A 27,858-nucleotide genomic window follows, 5' to 3' on the forward strand; every position below is an offset into this window, starting at 1 on the left:
TAATTTGTCACATTTTATGTAATTATAACATTTTACAAAGTATTTTTAATAAAATAATTTTTGCCGGGTCTTGCCGCGAATTTATACATGGAATATATTTATAGTTTGTCAAAGGACTGTCTCATTTCAAACATAGACAGAGAGAATCATAATATTTTTGTCTTACACCGACCCAAACCACCCAACTACTATGCAACTACTACAAGTACTAGCACCCAAACGAAAAGGATGAGTATAGTTTTTTTTTTGTTTTTATTTACTGCCAATTTGGTTTGACCAACTATATTTACTTTTATATTTAACTTTATTGCAGACCAATTGGAGACGTTTCGACGCAGGTTACATTAATTTTGTTCGTTATGTTTAAAATGAGTCCAAAACGTGAAAGTTTTAAATGTTATCAATGTTATTTATCAGTGCTTTGCAATAAATCACACTTTATGAACGTGGCTTTGTATGGAATTGTTATGGCGCGAAAAATTGTCAACGTCAATGTCACTTATGTCAGACAGCCTTAATCGCTCACCCGTGGCTGCTGTTATTTATTAATTTTATTATTTTATTTAATGTTTGTGTGTTAAATGAGCGTTATTTTAACTATATACTTAAATAATTAGAAAATATATCACTATGCCGGACGTAATGATATGTGGTATACCAGTGAGTTTCCCTTTTGAGCCTTACGATGTGCAAAAGGCGTACATGGAAAGAGTTATTGAAAGCTTGCAAAACAACTCCAATGCACTCTTGGAGTCTCCAACGGGTACTGGTAAGACGTTGAGCTTACTATGCTCCTCATTAGCTTGGTTGTTAGTGAAGAAAGCCCAATTACAAATGAATGCACAACTTGGGAATTTCTCTGAACATAACGAAGCATTACGAGACTCGCTGAAACAAGGAGCGGGAAAGAAAGATAATATGACTTGGGGTATGCCGAAAATTATATATGCATCACGCACACATTCACAATTAACGCAAGCAATGCAGGAATTGAAGAGATCTAGTTACAAACATGTAAAAGCAGCAGTTTTAGGGTCAAGAGATCAAATGTGTATCCACCCGGAAGTTTCTAAAGAAACAAATAACATGAACAAAGTACATATGTGTCAGTTGAGAGTCAAATCTCGGACCTGCCATTTCTACAACAATGTTGAGACAAAGAAAGAAGATAGAGCTGTAAAGGATGATATTTTGGATATTGAAGACTTGGTTACTTTGGGAAAGAAATTAAAAGCCTGCCCTTACTATTTAGCAAAAGAGTTAAAGCAAGATGCTGATATTATATTCATGCCATATAACTATTTGTTAGACCCAAAATCTAGGAAAGCGAATGGTGTCGAACTGACAAACAATATTATTATTTTAGATGAAGCTCATAATGTAGAGAAAATGTGTGAAGAGTCTGCTTCATTGCAGATTAGATCGACTGACATAGCCCTGTGTATTGAGGAGATTACTTATGTCATGAGGTCATTTGGTGATACCAATGATGAACTTGATGCTACCATGGACAACAATCAACCTAAAGACTTTACTTGTGATGATCTTTGTGTTATGAAAGAAATGATGCTAGGTTTTGAAAAAGCGATGGATGAAATTACTGTAGGCAACGACGGTTCCACATATCCTGGTGGGTTTATATTTGAACTGCTAGAAAAAGCTGAAATAAAAGACCACAATCAAATGGCAGTTATAATATTGCTTGAAAATCTAATACAGTACCTATCAACTGCGAGTGCATCACCTTTTCAACGGAAAGGTGTTGGGCTACAAAAGATAGCAGATCTTTTGAATGTTGTCTTCAGTGGCACAACTCACGCTCACAAAGAAAGGGTGAAGATGTGTTATAAGGTGCATGTTCAAGTAGAAGATAAGAAAAACAACAAAAAGACAGACAGTTGGGGGGCTTTGAAGACAGCTAAAGCAAAATCCTCGGAAAGAGTTCTAAGCTACTGGTGTTTCAGCCCGGGTTTTGGTATGAAGCAGTTACTTGAGCAGAATGTAAGAAGCATCATCCTAACTAGTGGCACCTTAGCCCCTCTTAAACCTTTAATATCAGAGCTTGGGATTCCAATTGGAACACAATTAGAGAATCCCCATATAATCAAAGCAAATCAGATCTGTGTCAAGATTATCCCACAAGGGCCTGACTCTACACAGCTAAACTCAAATTATCAGAACAGAGACAACCCAAAATATATTTCTTCCCTTGGACGGACGATTTTAAGTTTCACCAGAGTAGTGCCTGATGGTCTCTTGGTGTTCTTTCCTTCCTATCCTATCATGAACAAATGTCAAGAAATGTGGCAGTCAGAAGGCATATGGTCAAGTATTAATAACATTAAGCCAATTTTTGTAGAGCCACAGAGGAAAGACACCTTTAATGCTATAATGAGCGATTTTTATAGCAAAATTAGTGATCCAAGCACTAGAGGGGCATGTTTCATGGCTGTTTGCCGAGGAAAGGTGTCTGAAGGCTTAGATTTTGCAGACATGAATGGTAGAGCTGTCATCATAACTGGTTTGCCGTTTCCTCCTCTAAAGGATCCAAGAATAGTCCTAAAGAAAAAGTATTTGGAAGAATTGAGGGCCTGTGATAAAGACTTCTTGTCTGGAGATGAATGGTACTCTTTGGAGGCCACTAGAGCAGTCAATCAAGCTATCGGCAGAGTCATTCGGCACCAGAATGATTATGGTGCCATCTTACTATGTGACAGTAGATTTAACAGCCCTAAGCTAAAAGGGCAATTGTCAGCATGGCTAAGAAATCACATAACCGTTTCCAATAAATTTGGAGAAACGGTAAGTGAAATCTGCAGATTTTTCAAAACTGCCGAGTCAATTTTGCCCTCTCCAAAACTGAAACCTTTACTTCCTACTGAAGCCTATACTTTCAAAGCAAACCAAGGAAATGTTACTGGAGTTTCTTTCCCGACTACTCAAACTAGGATAGTAAGTAAAGCTACCAAAAAGTCAGTCAGCCAGTATCCAAATTCAAATGAAGTGTATGCAGACTTTGCTATGGATTTTTACAAAAACGCACAATCATCTGCTTATGTGAATGAGTTCAAACCTAAAGAGACCAAGGATCTTTTCAGTGCAATTGATAGTAGCAATCAGTCGTGCATAAAATCCGAGCCTTTAGTGACTATACATAAAAGGAATGTTGAAAGTCAGGAGGCAACAATTTTACCACCTAAGAAAAAGAAACTCAAAATTAAACCATTTGGTTTTGATGAGAATTTATTGAGTAGCAGTGGAGCAGCCCTTGTTGATAAAGAACCACCTACATCACTTATCGACTTTGTAAAAGAAATAAAAACCCTTTTACAAGCTGACGAGTACAAGCAGTTTCAGACGTCAATATCAAACTACAAGAAAGAAGGGAATTATAGCAAGTTTTTAACAGTTTTAACTAGTTTGTTAGAAAATAGGAAAATGTTTTATTTATTTAAAGGCATGAAGAGGTTTTTAAAAGAGGAACATAAAGGTAGTTTCCAGGAATATTGTGATAATGTGAAATTAGAGAATTTATCAAATTGACTTTTAATTTAATAAATTGTTTTAACTACTTTTGTCTACTTATTTTTATTAATATCAATGCCAAAGCCGTATGTAAAACCAAGTAAAACTAATCCTTGAAGTGTGTTGTCATGCTCAGTGCTTAGAATAATGACATTCACTGTCATGTTTTAGCAACCTTGAAACGTTCACACCCTAAAGATCTGAAATTATATTACATGTAGAAGCAAATACTCAAAAATGGTGCTTATTTCGACTGGCCAACCCCATTCATGACATAGAGAAAAACACGTTTTTAGTTTACAATATTTCTATATTACAACATTAAACTAACAACTAAACTTTACTAATTTAAAAAACATTCTTCGGGGCCTCATTGATCTTATTAGCTATCTCAACACAGTTAATCCTCAACATTGTCTGTTCAGCCCGCTGGAAGTTAATTCTCATATACTGCTTCCTCCTCTTCTTCTTGAAATGTACGCGAGTGTGCGAGAGGGCTTTAGATATTACTGTAGCAGTGACATTGACCAAGCCAGGCTGGACTAGTGGTCTCCCTATTAGTGAGAAATCCTTAGTGGCCGCAAGCAACACTTTATCTAGTTTTATCTTATCCCCGATATTCGGTGGCCAGTAACCCTCGACAACGAGCAAGTCACCGTCAGTGACACGCCACTGTTTGCCGAGCAGATGCACAATAGCGAAGTTCCTTGAGGCTTTCTGCTCTATTAGTTTGTTACATGTTGCTATGACATCCTTCTGCGTGTCAGCTGTGTTCTCTCGGGGTATTAAATTACTCAAAAATCTTGATAAAATGCCTCCTGAAACAGAAAGTACTTATAAACTTCGATACACAGTTAACATAAGACGATATACTATCGTGGTAATAAAAAGGATACATTACCTTGGCTGCCAGTAAAAGCAGTTGCAAGTTTTTGCAAACCTGCTCTGATCATAGCCATATTTTTAAGAAAACCTTGTGTATTTGGTCAATTTAACGTTTTAAAGAAGGAACATTTTCAGCAAAACATAACCTAGAATCATCCTAAAATACCGTTTGACACTTGACTTGACATCTTTAGCGCTCTGTTCAGAAATATGATATATTCGGTTCGAAAAGTTTGTACTTTTTATTTGTTGTACTATTTTTCAAATAGAAGAATGGGGGAAAAAATATCTTGTGGTAAATTTTTTTTTGGTTTATGCACTCTGTTCTATGTTCTGTCACATTTGGTCTAGAATTTTTCTCGATAAACCTAGCGCAGAAGCACTCCTATAGCCGCGAACGCGAGTGTGGAGTCGATTTCGATGATTAAGGAACTAGACTTCACACTCGCGTTCGCGGCTGCGCGCGGCTGCGGCGCGCACGAGTGTGGAGAGGTCTAATAGAAACCAGAACTAAAGTAGGTAAAAGTGTGGGCTATTGCCGCAAGCAGTAGGTATGCGTACCTATGTTTGCTTATAGATCATTGGTAGAGAATACATGAGGTTGGGTCATTAGGCAGTGAGTATTATGTAGGTATACTCTTTAATTAGGTCCTTCATTTTTATTTTTTTACGTGCGTGCGTGTGTATTGTGCAACTTTTGTCAAATTTTACGTATTTTGTCAAATTTGACGAGCGGTCTGGCCTAGTGGGTAGTGACCCTGCCTGTGAAGCCGATGGTCCTGGGTTCGAATCCCGGTAAGGGCATTTATTTGTGTGATGAGCACAGATATTTGTTCCTGAGTCATGGGTGTTTTCTACGTATTTAAGTATTTATATGTTATATATATCGTTGTCTGAGTACCCATAACACAAGCCTCCTTGGGCTTACCGTGGGACTTAGTCAATCTGTGTAAGAATGTCCTATAATATTTATTTATTTTATTTTATTTATTTAATTCATTATCATCATGAAAGACGTACTTAGTTAGACTTCTGGACATAGGCTTCCACCAAAGGATCCCTATGATTTCGATCAGGTCATCGGTCCACCCTGTTGGTGGCCTTGGATACGTCCTCCTGTTCGCGGTCGCTCAGAATCTTTTTTGACGTATAATGGACGCAGTTATCGACGCTACAGAGGAGACGCCACATTTCTTAACACAGATGGATTGAAAGAAACAGAGGGGTCTACCGCGAAAATCAAAATTGTTATCTGCCTCTCTATCACTCTTGCATATTCGAGCGATAGAGAGGCAGATAACTAAATTTCTGTTTTCGCGGTAGACCTTCAGACACTGCCGGGTGATATTTATTTGTAATGTTCCTAATAAAATGAAAACAACATTTTCTTGCGACATGTTCACCTCGGTGACAAGCTCTTAAATAAAGAGAATAAATATTTTTTTTCTTAACTTATTTCTATTAATAATTAATAATTAAAGGATTAAAGGTGTTTAAGGATTAGTATTAGTAGTAAGTAGTAGTTACAAAAAAAAGTTTTCACATCACCAATTCGAAAAAGGGGTTTTTCTTCCCTGCTAGGAGGGATCAATGTGGCACTTTTCTTCCCTGCTAGGAGGGATCAAAGTAACACTTTTCTGTTCTAGGACACTATTTTTACATTTTTTTGCACATAATTTTTTTACTTTAAATAATATTTTCAAGCATCATAATTACCTCATAGGTGATGTGAAAGTTGTATGTGTCACATGGTAGCAAAATGATTGCCATCTTGGGCGTAACACACTTAAATCTTTCACTACGCTCAGGATTCTACTTTAGAATCCTTCGCTTCGTTTAGGATTTAAAATACGCCCTCGCCGTAAATATGTCATTTCGTTCCCTTGTAACACAATCTACTATTGATACATCCACAGCGATTGTTTTTGTCCTCCATTTTGATCCCGTTTTGAGCCGTTAATTTGGCCGGAGTGCTTCACAGGCTTACAATGGCGCCTAGATTAAATTAATACAGACGCCATTTCGCTAAGTGGCCCAGAAGCCTAGGTTTATGAAACGCGTATCAATTGCTGTGATGTTTATGGGCTGAGTGTATTGCGAAGAGCTTTATTTATGAAAATGATTATTGAAATGGGAATGTTGGATTAAAAATTGGTATAAGCGTTGTATAGGCTTTCCAATTTATAACAAGTATTTGGCAAAGTTTTAATTTTTGGTACAAGCTTTTATCGCTGATTATACTTTTCTTACCGCGGGCAACTAATAGGGTAGGGTAGGAAATAGTAACTCAGCTCGAACAGTGGCTCAGTCGCCCCAATATCGCCTCTATCATGTTGGAATCAGGTCAAGAGTGCCACCGTACCCGGCTATTATTATCCGAGCCACTGTTTCCTACCCTACCCTACTCATCGAGACAATTCTAAAAAAAGTGTGTGCGTGTAATCGTTACGCGCGATTGAAGTAAAACTTTTTTGACGATGACGTTTATCGCTATGTTGGCACTTTGACGTTTGTCCTATTGTACGCGTGTTACTACTGAGCGTTACTTCCGTCAGAAAAAATCTGAGTTACCCTCTAGTCGCGCCTAAAGAAGTTTTACTACTTTTACTTCAAAAACCCCAAAACACAATTAGGTTGCGTTGTTTCATTACAGAGTTTCTATGGTGACCTCCTGTCTATCAGATCAGCTCAGCTCTATGGTACCATAATTTTGCATTGTCACCCGAATCACATATGTATGCAAATTTTCAGCTCAAACGGAAATGGGTCAAATTTAGCTTTCAAGATTTGACCTACACTAACACAATAACTAACTAACCAACTAACCTACTAATACTAACAGGGCAAGTTAAATATAAACTTGTAATAAAAAACAACGGACAGAGACGCAGCTTTAAAATATAAAACGGTAATAGGTAGGTACATGAATAAGAAAGTTATAATTAAAATATACATACTTATGATGATGTTTAGATAAAGCCCACTGACAGACGGGTGGACAGTAAAAAAATAGTTTTTGGCAAAATATATAATTTTAGTTTTGGTACTTAGCTTTTATCGCTGACTGTACTTTTCTTTCCAGAGGCAACTAATACTCATCGAGACAATTTGTTAATAAAAATCAAAGCAGGCTGGACCGCAACATTTCGATTTTCGCGTTAGACCCTCTCTGCTCACAAAATTAAATGAGAATCGGTTCGGAAATGCGCAAGAAATGCGACATGAAGACACAGCCGGACAGACATAGGTACGAAAGCATTTATGCCCAAAGATAAAATAGAGTTCGCGCTCTCTCTGTCAATAAAGTAGATTAAAAACAAATTAAAAAGCTTACGTTATAAATAAAACCTCAAAATAAAACCAAAGCCAATCACAGATTAATTATAATATTTATCTTATATATATAATGTAATCTATGCTGCCAAAGACAAAGTCATTATTGACGTAGTCAACTAGTCATGACGTAAAATATACGTAAAATGAAGAAATAAAAATAAAGTGGACATAGGTAATACATACTAAATTAAAAGATACTCACCGTTACGCCCGGTACGCGATTAGCTGCAAGCTATGGACAACGAAACTAAGGTATGTTATGTCGTATTTTATATGTACAGTTACATACCTATACATTATATTTCAGTATATTGCATTATGCTTAAAAATATCATAAAACTTACATGAAGAATTTCGTTAGCCATGTGTGTGTGTGGTCATCATTGTCATCAACAGCAATTTTTACACCTTTATTTACCTTGCAATGTTTGTATGTATGTTTGTATGTTCAGGTCTAATCTTGTAAGCTAAATTAGACCCACTTACCATTATTCGATTAAACTATAAAACTTCACATACCTACCTTCACGTACAGTCGCCATCAGATATATCGGAGGTGCTCACAAATATCTGAACACGCCTCTATTGTCAGGGCGTTAAGAGTGCGTGTTCAGATATTTTTGAGAACCGCGGCCGCTCCGATATATCTGATGGCGACTATACATCGAGCTGATCCGATGACGGACACAGGAGGTGACCATAGGACCTCTGTGATTTGTGTTTTGGTTTGTTAGAATTAGTGGCTTGTCGGAACAGGCTTTAGGTTACTTTTCGCTCATGTCGTCGCAAACATGGACATATTTGGTATCAGTACATTCAGTGTGATGTCCTGAACACAAATATATGAGATGACAAACGCGAAAGTGGTGGGGGTAGTCGCTGTGACGTCAAAAAGTCAACAGTACAAAGTTTTTTACTTTTTTTTATCATACCATGTGGGGTATCAAATGAAAGGACCCGGATTTTGGACCCGGGTATGTCCTTAAACTACGTCCAAAAGAGAGGTATGGGCACTGTGAATGACATCTCGCTTTGTGTGGTAGGGCACAGGACAGCGGATGTCATTCCAGATCTAGAGCAGAGCCCAACTGGGGAGGTACCTCCACCTTACAGAAAACCGCAGCCAAATAACACTAGACCCTACTAATAGTGTTCTGTTCCTGCCGGTGAGTAAGGTTGCCAGAGCTCGAGGGAGAGGAGTGTTAGGGTCGGCAACGCGCATGTAACTCCTCTGGAGTTGCAGGCGTACATAGGCTACGGAGACTGCTTAACATCAGGCGGGCCGTATGCTTGTTTGCCACCGACGTAGTTTAAAAAAAAAGAAAAAAAAGGGCTTTGTGAGTAGATCACAAATATATAACATACTGTAACTTTCTCACTACTTCGTCTAACAAATTATTAGAAAACGTTCAAAAATTTCACAATCCACAGTTGACTTTGAACTGCTCTAAATTGAAAATGACTGAATGGATCATTCCAAAATACATACCAAGTGACTGTGAATATCCTCTATATAACGTTAAAAATAATTAACCAGATATAACCAAAAATAAGAAAAGTACATCAAGTTGAAAAAAGTATAATTTTCTGTTACATTAAACTGCAACTATTATTAAAACAAACACAAAACTAGACTATTTACATATATTTTTGAAATGGTCTTTTCACTAGCTTTCATTTGATACCCATATTGCTATAGTAAGAAAAAAAAAACAATCCCCCCTCTCTTTTTTTCATTAGCGGACGCCATTTTCAAAATTTATATAGCCCATATGAGATGTGGATGAATTCGTCAAAATTGTGTTAGTGACATAGGCTATATGGTTTCGTCTGTTTCAACAGACAATTCACTGCCCCACAAGTTTGTAATTCGAGCCCATGCACTTTTGGTTACGAAGCAAGCCCTAACCTCGTTACCGGGGCCTAAGTGGTCCTCACGTGGTCCTCTCTTTGTGGTCCTCGCCTTAAATTACTGTTATAGGGCCTGCAGACGGGCCATATTTTCACTGCAATATGTGGCCGGCAACTATTGGTGTCTGTCTCTAACATGTGAGTAAGAGAGGGACACCAACGACGTTGCGTATGACTCCACAATCGCACAACTTCACGGCGATTTCGCAGTTTGGTTTGCGGCATAATACACATATCCATGTATTGACAGTTTCATGTATGGCAGCATAATCCTTTTTCTCTTTCACTCTTATAAATTTCGGTATTTCGACATCGCCTCCTTGCTATGATGCTATAACCCGACCATAAAAAAAATGCCCGGTCGGTGATTAAGACAAAGCATGGCACTATTTTCTCTTTCCTCTTATAGGAATCGCAATAAGACTATCTTTCTGAATCAAAGAGTGTCAGGCCCTTGGTTTGCGGCAAGATGGTGGAAAAACCAATCTGATTAAATTGTCTGATCAAATCAGGTGGTGCGGACGCAAATGCCAATTTGACTCGCCGATTTTGACCGCCGATTATGACCGATATTATCGATAAAATGGAAATTCCCTTTAGTACCGTTTGGTAACTAAAAATTGCTAACCAGCTTCGAAACGGGAAAGAAATACCAATTCGTAACTGGCTCCAAATTGGGACTTTTCCATTACCGATTTGTAACCACGTTTGGTAACCGGCTTCGAAACGGGAAAAATAAATCCCAGGTTGTAACTGGTTACAAAATTGGACTTTGGAATTACCGATTCGTAGCCACGGTTGTTAGAGTTAGCTGGAGTTCGTCGGACAAAAAACATTTCCTTCACAACTTAACTATTTCTATTTCTGGGCAGTTTGCCCTTCGGGCATTTGAAGCTACCTAATGAACCTAACTTACCTACCTATTGATTTAATGTAATTTTGGATTTCCATTTTGTTGCCAGTTACAAAATTTATTTACCAAATGGTACCACTGGCCCAATTCGTAACTGGCTTCATACAGGGAATTTTAGATTCCTGTTTTGTAGCTAGTTACCAAATTTAGTTACAAAATGGTAACAGGCTGGCCCAATACGTAATCTTGATTCCCATTCTGTAGCTGGTTACGAAATTTTGGTTACCAAACGGTACTAATGGGTAATTTCGGACCCAAGAACACCAATTTGTGACGCTAGTATTCGCGTTTCAGGGCATTTTTTTTAAATTATTCTAAATATCGCCATAAATCTAAAATTGATGATTAAAGTGGAAATTGACGCCAATTTCTTTCTGATCAAATCGGTCGATTTGATTATCCCGTCTGGACATGATGTCATTTTGTTCTCATTCGTCCGTGCGTGTCGCTCTCGCTAATACATGTACAGACAATTATGAGCGAAATGCACGCGCAAATGATAACAAAATTAAATCATTTTGATATCGGAATGAAAGTTGGCCTTCTGGATAACTAGGCAAGCGGGTGCGGGACAGTACCAACACCATCCTGAGAATGATGAAACCTGACTGTCCGTTAATTCTTCACTGTGAGGGACTACATTCCCCTACAAGTGTGATACAGTGGTAGCTAAAATAAAGAAAGAAAGAAAAAGTCTTTATTAGCACAACATAACAAGACTAAAACTAGAAATAATTAAACAGAATGAGGTTGCGCTAAATGGTCCTTACTCAGCTTGGTGTCACGGTGTGAGCCAACATGGCACACTCCGCGACGCTGATTTTCAGTAAGGCCCAGTAGATGGACTAGTAAACACAATGTAAAAAATAAATAAATAAGGGAAAGCTTAAATACAAATAAAATTGAATAGTTTGGCTGCCACTGTATTATACTTATTTGTAATTTTTTTATATGTTCATGTGTTGATGTTGAATATTTTAATGTTTTGTTTTTCTGTGTGTAAATTACATGAAATAAATTATTTGAAATTTGAATTTGAATTATGGCCTGACTACGCGCGCTACGACGCGTAGACGTGCTACGGTTGCTACGGCGTAGCAATTGATAGCGTTGATAGATAACCACACTAATCAAGTAATCACTTAACAGTTCGAATCACAGCCGGCCTAGCCAAGGTGACAATCGCTATCGCTTCGACAACGAAACACTTTGTGTCTCTCTATCACTCTTCCATATTAGTGCGACAGTGACAGTTGCGTTTCGATTGCTACGGAGCGTTAGCGATTGGCGTGTTGGCTACGCGGTCAAGCCGATATTCATTGCCAGGGTCTGCTACGCGCTACGAGCGTAGCCAATAACATGCGTAAACCCGTATGTATCGAAAAACGACTACGAACAGAACCTGCTGGCAGTAAATGCGTTAAAATATTTAGGCCGATTCAGATTGAACGATTTTGTTTAGCTTTTGATTTTGTTATCAAATCAAAGCAAAATCTAAAGTTTTATTTTCAGGCAAGTAAGGCCCATATATAATTACAGACCTTACAACAATTTTTTTTTGAAAATTTCGTTAAAAAAAGGAAATGGTCCACTTTTTTCTGAAAACTCATACATAAAATAAAAGATGACTAATGAAGTAGGACTATTAGCTAGGTACTAGATTTGAAAAAACCGGCCAAGTGCGAGTCGGACTCGCGCACCGAGGGTTCCGTACTTTTTTAGTATTGGTGTTATAGCGGCAACAGAAATACATCATCTGTGAAAATTTCAACTGTCTAGCTATCACGGTGTCTGAGATACAGCCTGGTGACAGACAGACGGACAGCGGAGTCTTAGTAATAGGGTCCCGTTTTTACCCTTTGGGTACGGAACCCTAAAAAAGAGACTATAACCACAATAAATTAAAATATCAAGTTTTACGGTTACTTTTATAACATTAAACTGAGTTTTCTGACTAGAAACTATTTCTAAAATGATTATTCCACTTAAGTTTGATCCCATTTTCTCGCAGTCTAAACTGCTTCACTAAAGTTGCTTAAAACCTGTTCATTGTTCAACCCAAGTTTCAACCAATCACAGCGCGCTAACAAACATTCCATCCAATCAGAGCGGCGCAGCGCGCCAGTAAAACTAACGGTAAGCGTTATCCAGGTTCCATTTTCAAAATCCAGGTCTACGTCGGTCGCCGGCCGGCCGAGTGCGTTCGGGTGAGTCCGGAGATGTTCGGGCGAGTCCGCCGGCGTCTGGGGCGCGTTGTCATGGCGACGGGCGGGCACGCGGTGCCGAGAGCGCCGCGGCCGCGGCCGAAAACAAACACGGGAGCGGAGGCTCGCCGGCTGGTAGGGGAGCTTGTTTAAATGGACTGTTTTCGTGAAGTAAAAAGCAAGCTATCGATGAGCGTATGATATAAAAAGTAGGCGCTGTGTCCTTAGATATATTTTATTTAAAACTATCAGTTTTTTAACCAATGATCCGGTTCGAAGGACCATAATATGTTATTTTCTGTACCTACATAATTAACGATTATTGTATTGGTTGTACTTATCCTTAACTTGCTGCTGCGGGGTCTCCTTCACAAGTATACATCAACCCTTCTCAATTTGTAGCATTGTGACCACTAATTGATTTTTCATTTTAATTTTCATTTTTCATAATATATTTACGTTATGTATGTCTTAAGATACTAATAAAACTAATGCTCATTTATCACATACATCTTTAATTTGCTAAAAACATTTGAAAAATGTTTTCTTACTTTAAAAAAAAATATAGTTGCAATTTTTCCAATTAGTTACGTTCAGCCCCAAAAGAAAGTTTACCAACCCCCATACAAGGTAATCGCTGAGGTGCAAACTTGGACAATTTTCAGCACCATGCGGCGAGGCGGGCGTCCCCGGCGCAGGGCGGGAGAGGCGCGAGGGGGTGCGCGGGGGAGGGAGAGCGCCGGAGCCTGCGCGCGCACCGTTCTCGCGTCAGTCGCTGGGCGGCGGTAGCCGGCGCACGGTCGATATCGCCTGGCCATGCTGCCTGCACGCGCTTCCGCGCTGTGAAGAGACCAGAGGTCAGTGACATGTGTGTGTAACAGGGTCAACTCATCATGTGCCTTGGGGAACCTGTACCGGTTGTAATGCGAATGCTGCTTTCATAGGTACGTGGTAAGCGTGTTATTGTCATGCGCTCGGCTGCTGACGGGATGTCAGCCTGAAAGCGGCACGTTAAGGACTTTCGCATAACCTTTTTAAGTTAACACTTTTCCATAAGGGTGATATAATGATACATAACCGTTCGAATCAGGTTTACTTTCATACACATCACAACCTTTGCATTAACGTAGTATTTCATATAGCTTCAGTTATAGATTATATATACAGCACACAGCTAATCAAGAATCCATTACACACGACCTAAATGAGAAATTACTATTTGATGAAACGGTTTCCCGGAGATACATAATAAATTCCGTTCGTAGAACCTTATTTGTTTAGATTAACCTCTGGTATGTTTCGTGGAAGTGTATGGCAGTATTTTGTGGGGCTTGCGCTTTGAGTGTCAGCTGATTGGGATGTGTGACCAGTGTGACAGATTTGACCGTTGCCCAAGCGTGAAAGAGACGGTTTTAACTGTCTTAAGAGGAAAGGGGACGGAGTCACGTGATCGCTGCTCCATACAAAAGTAGTCCCCATTTAAAAAAAGTGTATTGAATTCGTTTTTTGCTCCTAGCTCTTAGAATAATAAAAACGTCGAAAAAAGTCAAATGAAGAGGCATAGCCATGAATAATATCCAATAAATTATGTAAAAATATTTATCATAATGTCAAGATCTATAGAGGAAAATACGGACTACGTGAACACAACATTTTGCTACAGCGAAATCCCAAAATCGTTAGACCAGCGGGGCTAAGATGGTCGGTTTTTTTTCATCTGTTAAATGCCTGTCACGTTCTAACAAGTATGTAAGTGCGAAAGTGACGCATGACATGACAGGTGATAAACATGCGACCATGACACCGCCGCTGCCTAACAGAAATGACGTTTTTAAGCTATCGCGTGAAACATACATAACATCGTGTTCGGATCTACATTTCCAATCCTGGCAAATGTACAATCGAAAATGGCCTTAACTGCTTTAAGATAAGGATGTTTCGGCTGTGCATATGTTTTTACTCAAGTTGGCGAAGGCACTACTCTACACTAGACCATAAATTCCAATTCGTTATCCCTACTATTCATTATATAATTTTAATAACAAAACTTCCGTGAGACACAGACATATTAAATCCATACTATCCATACTAATATTATAAATGCGAAAGTCTGTCTATATGTCTGTCTGTCTGTGTGTTACCTCTTCACGCTTAAACCGCTAAACCGATTTAGTTGAAATTTGGTATACAGATAGTTTGATTCCCGGGGAAGGACATAGTATACATTTTATCCCAGAAGTCACCCCTCAAGGGGGTGAAAAGGGGGGGTGGAAATTTGTATGGGGAATCAATAACCGCTCAACCGATTTAGATGAAACTTGGTATGGGGATGGTTTGAGCTGTGGGAAACGATATAAAATAACTTTTATCCCCGAAATCATCCCTTAAGGGTGTAAAAAATTGGGTGGAAATGTATAGTGTGGACCAATTTGGGGGTAAAAAAAAGATGGATTAAAAAGCAGATTTGTTTAAGAATTAAGATACCCAAATTACTAATTCGCGGGCAAATGCTAGTATATTAATAACGGGTCACTCACGTATTTTAAGTCGAAAAACGCTCGACATGTTTCACTCCGTACCGAGGGGTGTCATCAGGAGCTTGCGTTACGGTGACGGACCGGCGCAAACTGCGGGCCGCAGCCTCTGCGCGCCCGATGACTCGCAACGCCAGCTCCTGATGACACTCCTCGGTACGGAGTGAAACATGTCGAGCGTTTTTCGACTTAAAATACGTGAGTGACCCGTTATTAATATATTTAATTATATAATTGGTGCGAAAGTAACTCCGTCTGTCTGTTACCGCTTAAACCGATGTAGATGAAGTTTAGTATGGAGTTAGTTTGAGGATTGAGGAAAGACATAGGATAAAATATTTAGATCAGTACGGTTTCACTCACTATTATTTTTAGTCGCTTTTGGCGACATGTTTCGGATTCGTCGGGAATCCTTCCTCAGGCACGAGTGTCCGCGGCGGCTGTACTTCGAGACATAGGATAGTTTTTATCAATCATCATCCCACGGAGACGAAGTCGCGGGCAGAAGCTAGTTAGCGTAGGGTCAAGGAAGGAACAGTGGCTCGGAGAAAATAGCCTGGTGCAGTGGCTTACTCAACCTAATAAAATGAAAGAGGCTATTTGCTTCTCTGTTAATACAACAAAAACATTCAGTAATCGAACATAATCAAATGGAAGAGCAATGTTTATTCTAACACGTAAGGGTGCTACAGTGTATAGCGATGTTTTGGCGACCTGAGCCACTGTTTGCGTTGAGCCACTGTTCCCGCCATATGTCATACGCCATTCTCTGTCAGTTATTATAGTTGTTCTTATGGTGGTGTCTATAATCTATAAATAAACCGGCTAAGTGCGAGTCGGACTCGCGTTCCAAGGGTTCCGTACATTACACAATTTAAACAATAGGTTTTCCGGTGATCTATAGGTAAAGATGTATTTTGTGTATTTTTTTTAATAATTTTTGACCCAGTAGTTTCGGAGATAAAGGGGTCTCGGGAATGGTCATTTTTTGCCTATTTTCTTGAATAACTTCTAAACTATTTATCTTAAAATTATAAAAAACAATGAGCTCTTTCATTTGATATGTAACACGATATAGTTTGACAAACTTTATTTTTTATTTTTCTCATTTACCCCCTAAAAGTGGCCCCCGTGTTTAAAATTAATTTCTTTACGTTACATGTCCATCTTTGGGTCACAAACTTACATATGTGTACCAAATTTCAACTTAATTGGTCCAGTAGTTTCGGAGAAAATAGGCTGTGACAGACGGACAGACAGACGCACGAGTGATCCTATAAGGGTTCCGTTTTTTCCTTTTGAGGTACGGAACCCTAAAAAAGTTATGAATTTATTTAGAACTAGCTTCTGTCCGCGGCTTCGTGTGCGTGGTATGATGATGATGATTGATAAAAACTATTTTGAGTCCTTACTCAAACTATCTCTATAACAAATTTCATTTAAATCGATTAAGTGGTTTAAGCGTGAAAAGGAAACAGACAGATAGACAAAGTTACTTTCGCATTTATAATATTAGTAGGGATAAAATGTAGAATTCAGTACCCTTATCACAGAATAAGTAATAGTATTATCATACAGAACGGCCACGCACCGCCCCGCCCCGATTCGAGTTACCTCGCCCCGCGACAGCAGATTGACGGCCGTTTGCCGACCGCTCAGTACTGTTTTTAAGCAACTTACTCACACAATGGCGCATGACGCGTATACAGACGTGCCGTTCACACATAGAAACGCAAGTGATTTTTGATGTTTAGCGTGTCCGCCCTGTGTCCTTACTCCGAGTCACTGACAGCAGCTCCCACTACCTAATATGTTAGTACGAGCTAGTTGCATAGAATAGTATTTTATACAATCGTGATATAATAGAGAGCTTTTCAGTCGAGTACCGTGTTTAGGCCACGAAGTTTGCTGAGTGGCCTAATGAAGGTACGAGATTGGAAAGCTTGACTATATCACTATTGCATACAATACTTATTCTACGAGTCATCTAAAATAATACTTTTTCTACAATAAAACCTAAATAATTAAAGAAAATAAGGTAAGTATCTCAGTAGTACAAAAGACATCAACGCGTGCATAATATATGAATAGGTATTACTGATGAAATAGTCGAGCGTTGGTGTCTTTTCCACAGGACTGCAGCGCCAAGTGAGTAGTCAAATTCATTATAGTTGAATTAGTTGATTAAACCGTTTCGAAATGAATATTATAGTTGAGTTAGGAGACCATACACAAAAAGTACCCAATTACAGATTTTTCAACCATTAATGCAACCATTACAGTCGACGAATAAAAAAAGTAAGTTACGAAGATGTTAGCGTATAATAATAGTATTATCATACAGAACGGCCACGCACCGCCCCGCCCCGATTCGAATTACCTCGCTCCGCGACACCAGATTGACGACCATTTGCCGACCGCTCAGTACTGTTTTTAAGCAACTTACTCACACAATGGCGCATGCCGCGTGTACAGACGTGCCGTTCACACATAGAAATGCAAGTGATTTTTGATGTATAGCGCCCTGTGTCTATGTACTTATTGATTTTTGTGCTATACAAAATTATAAGTTCGTTTTATGCATCAAGCTCCACAGATGCATACCCATTTCATACCCTTGTCCATGTCGAGATATTGAAGTACAATAATAAGATGGCGTTTTTGTAAACGTCTGTCAAATCCAACAAGCCGTTTACAATCGTTTGGCCGTCATTTGTTTGTTGAAAAGGGACAACATTTCGCCGCTATACTTATTCAACGTCGTATAGGGACCGTGCGCGTTGGAGGGTCTGCCATCTTGTGGCCTGAATCGGAACCATAAACATGTACATCACATGTACATTGACACTTCACGCCAAAGCAAGTGCTGCCATCTTGTTGGAAGCAGTAATTGTGAAATAGAAACAGTGTAAGTGTTGTATAAGTAATTAAAGATCTACACATAGACCAGTCAGCCACTTTATGGCTTCGTCGCTCAGGGTGATCAGGTCTTCGGGAGGGCCGGCGACATAACGCGTTATAGGACAGGTAGCGATGCCGTAGCTGCGGTGGTTTAACGCTTTGAGGAGTCTAAAACCGGCGATATGACCTCTATTTTCGATGTCCTGATCGTCCCTGGTGTGGGTTTCCTGTAAGTTCAGGACGTCGATTTTATAGTCTTTGAGAAGTCTGGAAATGTAGTCGCATTTCGGTCTACTAATACCCTCTACATTAATCTGACAAATTCGGACTGATAGTCCGAGATCTCTGGTCCGTGTGATCATTGTGCTCATGTATTCGCTTCTATTTTACTTGCTGCGAGGCTCTCGTTTCGAAAAGTGCAGTGCAGCAGCCAGAGTTGATTACTCTTTAGCACCACCCAGGGGACACGTGCGAGGTATCTAAGGTAAACTTCCCGCGGACGCGAGTAATCATTGTCCCCCAATTTCGACATTGACCACCTGTCGTAAAAAAAAATAGAATATGTAATGAGCAAATAACGTCAAGCTATTGAGCATGTTATGCAGATAAAATAGGAATTGTTATCATCTTTCGAATGACTCATAAAAAATAAGTAAAATCTAGGAAATCTGCAATCCGTTGCTACTTAGTAAAAAAAAGGTTTATGTTAAGATATCTCATTCTGCATAAAGAAATAAAAAACGGCCATTCAGCGATGATGTATCTAAACCATGAAGTTATACCTAAGGTGGAGCCAGCTGTCACTTTTTTTGCTATACTAAATTAAACCTTATCACCGAGCCAGACAGGTGTTCGTACCAGACTAGAGAAAACGGTCCACATGTGATAGCAAACCAGAGCCCCGTGTCTCACTCGCACATGTTGCCAATGTTAAAAAGATACCATTGTGGTAGTATTTATGTCAAACACAATTAGGTTGCGTTGTTTTATCACAGAGTTCCTATGATCACCTCCTGTCTTCATCATCAGATCAGCCCGATGGTACCATAATATTGCATTGTCACCCGACTTACATGCGTATGCAAATTTTCAGCTTCATCGGAAACCGGGAAGATGGTTAAATTAGTTACCCTAGATTCCATTACATAGTTAGTTGATTCCATCATGAAGTTCCAGTTCATATCATCCGGCTCCATCATCAGATCAGTTCGACAGTACCATATTATTGTATTGTCATCAGAACTACATACAGCTGCCAATTTTCATGACGCTACGATCCTTGAAAGATGGGTAAATTAGTTACCTTAGATTCCATTACATAGTTACATACAGGTCGACCTAATAAAAGCGTCTTAAAAATACTTACTAGAAAAGTAATGAGCAAATAACGTCAAGTTATTGAGCATGTTATGCAGATTTAAAAATAGTCCTGCAATAAAATAGGAATAATTATCATCTTTCGAATGCCTCATAAAAAAAGTTAAAACTAGGAAATCTGCGATGTGTTGCTACACTTAGTAAAAATAACGATTACGATACAGAAAAAAAACTCATTCAGTATTTGCCGAATGCCTAAAAGCAAGAGATGGAAAATGTATATCTCCCTATTTAAGGATATCATTGAGTTGATAAAGGTTCAATGAAAATACAGGTTGAAGTTTAATTGATTTATTAAAATAATTTTACAATTAGGTGCTCGAATTGTTTTCCCCCAACTCTTATGCACGCTTGGCACCGTCTTGTGAATTTCCTTAAATTAATTTCGGATATGTTTCGTGCTGCCTCGAACACACGCCGCCGTAGCTCAATTTATTAAGTCCACCAATTAGCTCCATGCATCAATTTATTTTTATTTTTGGCTTCATAATTTATATCGTTGGAACACCGGAAATGATAAAAATACTTTTGTAAACCTTAACATTATTTTATTAAAAAATATTTAAAATGTTGAACATTTTTGAGCGGTTGAAACGCTCATAATTTTTGGCGCGAATTCGACGAAGCGTGATGACGTCACACGTTGGGCGGCCCAACTGACGTTTGCTACTAATGACACTAATCTGACGAACGCGTGACGTCACGTGGCGTTTCGAGCGTTTCGCTCACTAGCTTTTCGCGGGCAAATTTTTGTACTTTTTATTTATAATTTTAAGTAATTAAATGGTAATTTAAAAACGGAAATTCATTTGTAACATGATATAACGGTAACAAACATCCGAATAAAACATATTTCGTTCAAATATAAACTTCATGCATGAGGCTAATTGTACATTGTTGTATATATTTTGTGCAATAAAGTTTAAATAAATAAATAAATAGCTCATTTTCTATCTATTTAACTAGATTTAGTTATTAAATTAAATTAAAATCTAATTACTCAGTAAAAAAAGATTACGTTTTTAATAGCTGTGCAGGTGCCTCTTTTTAAGTGAAAATACTTGTGTTAAGAGAACACCGTTATAAAATCCAACATGTGTCAACAACCCTATTCGATCACCTATTGTAAAATTATTTTAATAAATCCATTAAACTTCAACCTGTATTTTATTTTCTTTGAACCTTTATTAATTCAACGATAGCCTTAAAAAGGGAGATAAGCATTTTCAATCTCTTTCTCTTAGGCATCCGGCAAATACTGAATGGCCGTTTTTTATTTCTTTATGCAGAATGAGATATCTTAACATAAACCTTTTTTTTACTAAGTAGCAACGGATTGCAGATTTCCTAGTTTTTACTTATTTTTTATGAGTCAAACGAAAGATGATAATAATTCCTATTTTATCTGCATAACATGCTCAATAGCTTGACGTTATTTGCTCATTACATATTCTAATTGTTTTTTACGACAGGTGGTCAAAGTCTAAATTAATGTTTCACTGTTTATATTATATATATCGTTGCCTGAGTACCCATAACACAAGCCTCCTTGGGCTTACCGTGGGACTTAGTCAATCTGTGTAAGAATGTCCTATAATATTTAAAAAAATAGTTATTTCAACGTTCTTGATAATTCAACCCCTAATGGGGTTAAAAAGGGGATAGAAGTTGAAACTTGGTAAAAGGGCATTACATAAACACCAAATCCATACGCACGAAGTCGCGGGCAATAGCTAGTACTTCATAAATACAACTCAAACGCCAATGACTTTACGTTAAAAAAATACGCATTATCGGAAACATCTCAAACACACGATTAATCGTCCTTTATTGATTCCTTTTCAAATGGCAGAGCGGTCGACTTTTATTAATGGCCTGTTTAGTTTCGCCGCTCCGCCATAGATGGCGCCACACGACGAGATAACACGAGTATCGCCAAGTGTCATAAAGTTTCCCTTTTCGCCGCGTGCAGTTTATTTTTTTATCCCCTTTACAAAAAGTGTGGGACGTAAAATAAATCGGTCTTATGGCGTATTCGATAAAAATTGGGGCGCGATTTTCCAAATTGGTTAGTTATGTGGAAATTTGTCGTGATCTTTTGTATAATTATTTAATATAACTTAGCTTGTGTGATTAATTATGATAGAGGCTTTATATTTCAACATGTATATAGTTGAATTATTATACAAGTTTAGTGTGCCTTGTAATTATGCTACCAATTATATGCTTCGTATGTCCAATCTCGATATGCATTTAATTAGCGCTAATTATATAAATTAGAATTTAGCCCTTAATGTAAAATACAATAGGTATGCCATGGTTTGTTTACCTTATGTAATACCTGTATGTGCCCAGCTACGTACATAGGCTACGGAGACTGCTTAACATCAGGCGGGCCGTATGCTTGTTTTGCCACCGACGTAGTATAAAAAAAAAGCTGTGTGATGTTAAAAAAAGATCCAACCAACTAAAAGTCCATTCCATTACGATGTAAAAATAAGTGAACAAAATAAAACCGACCAAGTGCGAGTCGGACTCGCGCACGAAGGGTTCCGTACCATTACACACAAAAACGGCAAAAAAATCACGTTTGTTGTATGGGAGCCCCACTTAAATATTAATTTTATTCTGTTTTTAGTATTTGTTATTATAGCGGCAACAGAAATACATCATCTTTGAAAATTTCAACTCTCTAGGTATCACGGTTCATGAGATACACGGACAGACGGACGGATTAAAATAATGCGAATGTAAACAAAAAAACCGGCCAAGTGCAAGTCGGACTCGCGCATCGAGGGTTCCGTACTTTTTAGTATTTGTTGTTATAGCGGCAACAGAAATACATCATCTGTAAAAATTTTAACTGTCTAGCTATCACGGTTTATGAGATACAACCTGGTGACAGACAGACGGACAGATGGACAGCGGATACTTAGTAATAGGGTCCCGCTTTTACCCTTTGGGTACGGAACCCTAAAAACACACGAGTCAATCGTTCCGCCAATGACATATTTCCATAGACACAAAATGTTGTACCTCATTGGCCGTGTGACAGTCACGTGTTTTTAGGGTTCCGTACCCAAGGGGTAAAAACGGGACCCTATTACTAAGACTCCGCTGTCCGTCTGTCCGTCTGTCCGTCTCTCTGTCTGTCACCAGGCTGTATCTCATGAACCGTGATAGCTAGACAGTTGAAATTTTCACAGATGATGTATTTCTGTTGCCGCTATAACAACAAATACTAAAAAGTACAGAACCCTCGGTGCGCGAGTCCGACTCGACTTGGCCGGTTTTTTTAAACAATCACAATTATTTTGCAGTGGCGCTAGTGAGCACGTTGATGGGCTCTTAAAACAAAAATGTTACGATTGAGTAAAACAACACACAAAACAAAAATAAAAGATACATTAGCAAAACATTTCAGATAAACAGGCCATTATCTCTTCAGGTTAATCATAGAGAACTAAGTAAGCATAGAGTGCTAACTCCGTACATCAGTTTTCTTACTAAAACCAAAGATAGATATAACTCCGTAATAGATGGATACAGTCTAAGGAAAAAACGTGCCTCGAAAATCACGAAAATTTGATTCTCGATCAGATGGCGCCACTAGTTTTGGCCTACACTCGTATAGAGGGCGTTGACTGTTTCGTTTGTTATTTATAATTTTAACGCATACCAGTGAAAGAACATGAGTCAAAATCATATAAAAATAATTAATGCAAATAAAAAAATCATTTATCCATATTTAAATACATTTTATCGTATTTTTATAAATATTTATTTTTAGTTTTAAAGTGTGTCGACAGATGGCAGTGAATTTACTGGGGTTACAAAATTTACTATGACAATACCGCTCTAGTATTAGTTACTCTATGCTAAAACGCTTATTTTTTGCTTAGTCGAGATCTAGCGTCAAGTAGCGGATTTATCAGTACCGCTACTTGACACTAGATGTCACGAGTGTCGCGACTGACGAAAAGCGTATTGCTCAACAATTTACAATTTAATATTACAAGCAGAAGGAGATGAAAATAAGAGTTCCGGCAGGCGTGGCTCACTTCGCGATTTCGTCGCGTTGCTAAGTACATGCGGCCCACACCAATTTTGGTGTCTAGCCATAGTAGTTGCCGCGTACCGCTACGGAATGGACGCCTGCTCGCGCTTGCGCCACCTAGCGGTCATATCTGTCGTAATAGACGCGTTTTGTCAGAGAGTGAATCTTCTGTACGTAAGACTACTATTTTTTTTTCTGTGGTTCCGGTTATAATATTAGGTGAAAATTGTGGAAAATTAGACTTCGTTCGTCGCGACATCTATTGACAAATAACAGTACTCATAAAGATCATGTTATCTTTATTGAATAAATTGAAAATAAACCCACTACTTGACGCTGGATGTAGACTACGAAAATAATAAGCGTTTTGTTAAGAAAACTGATGTATGGAGTGAGCACTCTATGCTTACTTATTTCTCTATGGCTTGATGAAGCATTAGATAACAGGTATAGTATAGGAGAGCCCTAAGAGCTTTGCGCAGTTAAACACGCCCTACAAAATGTTAGTGTAACTCTTTTGTACGAACATTTTACTAAGAGCCGGTACAGATGGACTGAAACCCGACTGCAACTTGTATGGGAACTGCACGCCGAAGTTGCAGTTGACATGCAGTCCCCATACAAATTGCAGTCGGGTTACCATACAAATTGCAGTCGGGTTGCCATATAAATTGCAGTCGGGTTGCCATACAAATTGCAGTCGGGTTGCCATACAAATTGCAGTCGGGTTGCCATACAAATTGCAGTCGGGTTGCAGCCCGTCAGTATCGGCTCTTTGAGCTTTTTCCCATTGACGTCCAGTTTTTTGCGGGTACGGTTTTCTGCAGGATCCAGTTTTCTGTGCTATGCGTGCCTTCCCGCAAACAGAATGCTAATTAGGTCTAACTTTAAAATGTATTGTATAATTATCACGCACTTTGCAAATGACCGTTTGTTTCTTGTTTCTCAATAAATAAATAAACTGTTAAAACGAAGTCATTTATTTGAAAAACTAATTTTTGAGGATGGATCCTTTGCGTTCAATTATGACTCCGAAATTGATCCTTACACGGAACGGAAGACACGCCTGACACAAACTTCCTCTAAATATACCATAACCTACACCTGAGAAGCTAAGTGTAATAATAACATACCAATATTCACTAAAACGGGAGATAGCAGGTTATGTCCCTTCAGCACGCATCGATCGAATAGGCAAGAGTGATAGAGAGGCAGAAACCGAACTGCCGATTTTAGTCTTTCGCGGTAGATCCTGTGATTGTGGTAGTGACGCCCTCTACGCAGTTTTGCGTAACATTCCCTATTGAATTGAATATATTTACCTAAGCGTGTACGTATACTATTATACACCTGTAAAGTGTTCAATGGAACTATCTGTAATAATTGTACCTGCTACTCTAAGGCTCTCAGTGACCTTGACGTCACGTTCACTTATAGTTTTGTTAGGAGCGTTTCGCGAGTGAAGTACGACTTTCGGACTTTGACTATCATTCTGACTTTTGTATTGCTTTAATGCAATGGGTCCCATATAGATCCACACACATTTGATCCTAAAAATAAACCTGATCGATTGATACCATTAATGAAAATTTGTCATCTAGTCTATTATACGCAATAAATCATTAATTATTATTTATTTTCAATAGCAAATTGGTCGCGATTCGTTTCTCCACAAATGTATGTTTTTTCGGGGCTGACTCTTAGTTTAGTTTTACTTTACGAGTTGGACGGTTTTGCCGCGGCCGTTTCGTGAATTTTAATCATTCTTTGCCTTTACAGGTTATGGGGCTGTCAGGTGACGTTATAGTGGAATAAAATAGTTTTATGTAAACATGTTTTAACACCGGAGATCGGGGCTCCATTCGACTTGGTTAGATAATTGCTCGAGACATGACTACCGTAATAAGTATGTAAAGATTTTTTAACGTTAAATTGTGCATTAAATAGTATCTCAGTTTACATATTTTATTGTAAACACTATCCCTATATACATATATAAATACTTAAATATGTACATAGAAAACATCCATAACTCAGGATCTGTGATAAACACAAAAATAATTGCACTTCCCAGGATTAAAAAGGCTAGGAGACTGTTATGAATGAATGAATGAATGAAATTATTAAATCCAGAAAATATTTCCATACGAGGTTAAAACATTTAAAACGAATTACATAATAATATATGATTTAATTAAATTAAGACGTACACAAACACAAAAAAATTATAACTTCAAATCAGACACACAACACAGTTATACAGTGTGGGCAATCTTTATGAGCCCTGGAAGGAAAGTGTCTTAAAACCTTAAGTTAGCTCATTTTACTTGAAGGAAACATTATTTTGTTCTTAAAAAAAAACTGCACTTAAAGATTTCTTTAATTTGCTTGTCTCGCTCGGATATCGAACCGATTGAAAATTCCAAAAAATTAACACTAGCTACGAAATAAAACTATGAAAACGGATTATATCGCGTATATTGAATTTATAATACATCCCGACGTTTCGAACTCAACGAACTCGTTCGTGGTCAACCGGTGACTGAGGAAAAATTACAAAGTGCAAAAATACCCACATACTAAAATAATGAACAATCATAGACTACAAACTTTAAGGCTGGTTGTACATGCAAAATCGGTTCATAAGGCTAGTTATACACTAATTATTTTTCAAGTAAAGATATATATATATATACGCGATAAAAACTACGCCGGCTCCAACCCTACACCACGGATCCGAGAAGATTTAATATCCTCCTAAATTGTAGGAGGGTATCCCAATATGGGACCGGCAACAAACTCGGCGGGACACATCTTTTCAAAACATCAGAATGTCCAGCATCATCCAACACTAAGGTCTCACAGTCTATGTCTCGCTTGCTCCTTTATCAGATGCTAACACACACACCTACACTAACACTAGCTATTTTATTTTACTAGTCGATACAGTTCATGTTAATAATAACATCACGATCCACGATCAGACTAATCTAGATTAGTCCAAGCTACGTGGGCGAAATTGCATCTGCGAGGCCCTTTTCTTTCACTGTGCCCGAAGGGAACTCGCGCGAGGCCCCCCTTGGAGCGCGGGGCCGTGGGCGACGGGCCACTTCGCCCACGCCTAGCTACGCCACTGACCACGATACAGGCCTAGCCTAGTGTGGGACCACAGAGCCTGTTGTGTCATTTTAAATTCTTTAATTCTTTCTTTTAATAAACAGCCCTTTTCTTTCACTGTGCCCGAAGGGATCTCGCGCGAGGCCCCCGTGGGGCGCGGGGCCGTGGGCGACGGGCCACTTCGCCCACGCCTAGCTACGCCACTGACCACGATACAGGCCTAGCCTAGTGTGGGACCACAGAGCCTGTTGTGTAATTTTAAATACTTTCTTTTAATAAACAGCCCTTTTCTTTCACTGTGCCCGAAGGGATCTCGCGCGAGGCCCCCGTGGGGCGCGGGGCCGTGGGCGACGGGCCACTTCGCCCACGCCTAGCTACGCCACTGACCACGATACAGGCCTAGCCTAGTGTGGGACCACAGAGCCTGTTGTGTAATTTTAAATTCTTTTATTATTTCTTTGAATAAACTTACAATCGTCTGTCGTACGAAATATCGTCAAACATATCACACCCCTCTTTTCTCTTTTGCGTCGGGTTAAAAAGTGTAACCTATCTATGTGATGTGTCACACTGATAAGTGAATATGAATGGTTGCTGTTTGCACTCCCAATATTGTGTATAATTTAGAAATCCAATATCCTTGTGCACGGGAAGCATTCGTTTCAATGTTTTGTTTCACCTAACGTTTTTGTATCTCGCTGTTTGATTTGCTGCCGATACTTGTTTTTTCGTAGCCATTGTACCATTGTATGTAGGTACAATATAGAGTGAAAAGTATAAAAACTTAACCAGAGTATGGATTTTTTCACACATTTTATACATATAATAACGGCACCAATCATGAGACATTTTTTTAAGAGAAAATTTGGATTATTTTTGATAGGGAAGTAACGCAGTATCGGTCGATAAATCGGTATCGCCGATTTAAATACACCCGATATCACAGTTTGAAAAGCGCAAAGACAATGATTAGCGTTAAATATTATGTGATAAACTTTGTTTCCTTAACAAAAATGTACCTAAAGTAAACTTTAATTACTGATTTTGATTTACTATTGCTTTGATTCATTATTTTCATTTTTCAGTTGTTACACTTCG

General features: G+C 38.6%; 3 protein-coding genes across 11 annotated transcripts in view; 2 read left to right on the top strand and 1 right to left on the bottom strand.

The window, feature by feature from the left end:
* The first annotated feature begins 539 nt into the window (after positions 1-539).
* Positions 540-3,571, top strand: LOC134742248 (regulator of telomere elongation helicase 1 homolog). Its single transcript, XM_063675277.1, has one exon. It carries the CDS (start codon positions 631-633, stop codon positions 3,541-3,543), a length of 2,913 nt encoding a protein of 970 aa, XP_063531347.1. The 5' UTR covers positions 540-630; the 3' UTR covers positions 3,544-3,571.
* Positions 3,572-3,814: 243 nt separating this feature from the next.
* Positions 3,815-4,587, bottom strand: LOC134742283 (large ribosomal subunit protein bL21m). The gene is made up of 2 exons (XM_063675333.1): positions 4,427-4,587; positions 3,815-4,343 (listed from the first exon to the last, which is right to left on the bottom strand). The coding sequence occupies exons 1-2, from the start codon at positions 4,482-4,484 to the stop codon at positions 3,874-3,876; spliced, it is 528 nt and encodes a 175-aa protein (XP_063531403.1). The 5' UTR covers positions 4,485-4,587; the 3' UTR covers positions 3,815-3,873.
* Positions 4,588-13,469: 8,882 nt separating this feature from the next.
* The window catches only part of LOC134742269 (disintegrin and metalloproteinase domain-containing protein 11), a 784,213-nt gene continuing 769,824 nt past the window's right edge, over positions 13,470-27,858 (top strand). For 6 of the 9 annotated variants that reach the window (XM_063675307.1, XM_063675303.1, XM_063675305.1 and 3 more), the window contains exon 1: positions 13,470-13,718. The gene's annotated coding sequence lies outside the window, so the exon portion shown is untranslated. The remainder of the gene's footprint in view (positions 13,719-27,858) is intronic. The other 3 variants (XM_063675309.1, XM_063675313.1, XM_063675304.1) reach the window with 2 other exon arrangements.

This window comes from Cydia strobilella, chromosome 6 (genome assembly GCF_947568885.1).
Source record: "Cydia strobilella chromosome 6, ilCydStro3.1, whole genome shotgun sequence".
In the NCBI taxonomy this organism is placed as follows: Eukaryota; Metazoa; Arthropoda; class Insecta; order Lepidoptera; family Tortricidae; genus Cydia; species Cydia strobilella.

What these genes read in the sequence shown, in the direction of transcription:
- LOC134742248 (XM_063675277.1), top strand. Translation starts at nt 631, where the DNA reads ATGCCGGACGTAATGATATGTGGTATACCAGTGAGTTTCCCTTTTGAG.
- LOC134742283 (XM_063675333.1), bottom strand. Translation starts at nt 4,484, where the DNA reads ATGGCTATGATCAGAGCAGGTTTGCAAAAACTTGCAACTGCTTTTACT. An exon ending in TGCTTTTACTGGCAGCCAAG is followed by an intron (nt 4,344 to 4,426) that starts GTAATGTATCCT and finishes TTTCTGTTTCAG; the next exon opens with GAGGCATTTTATCAAGATTT.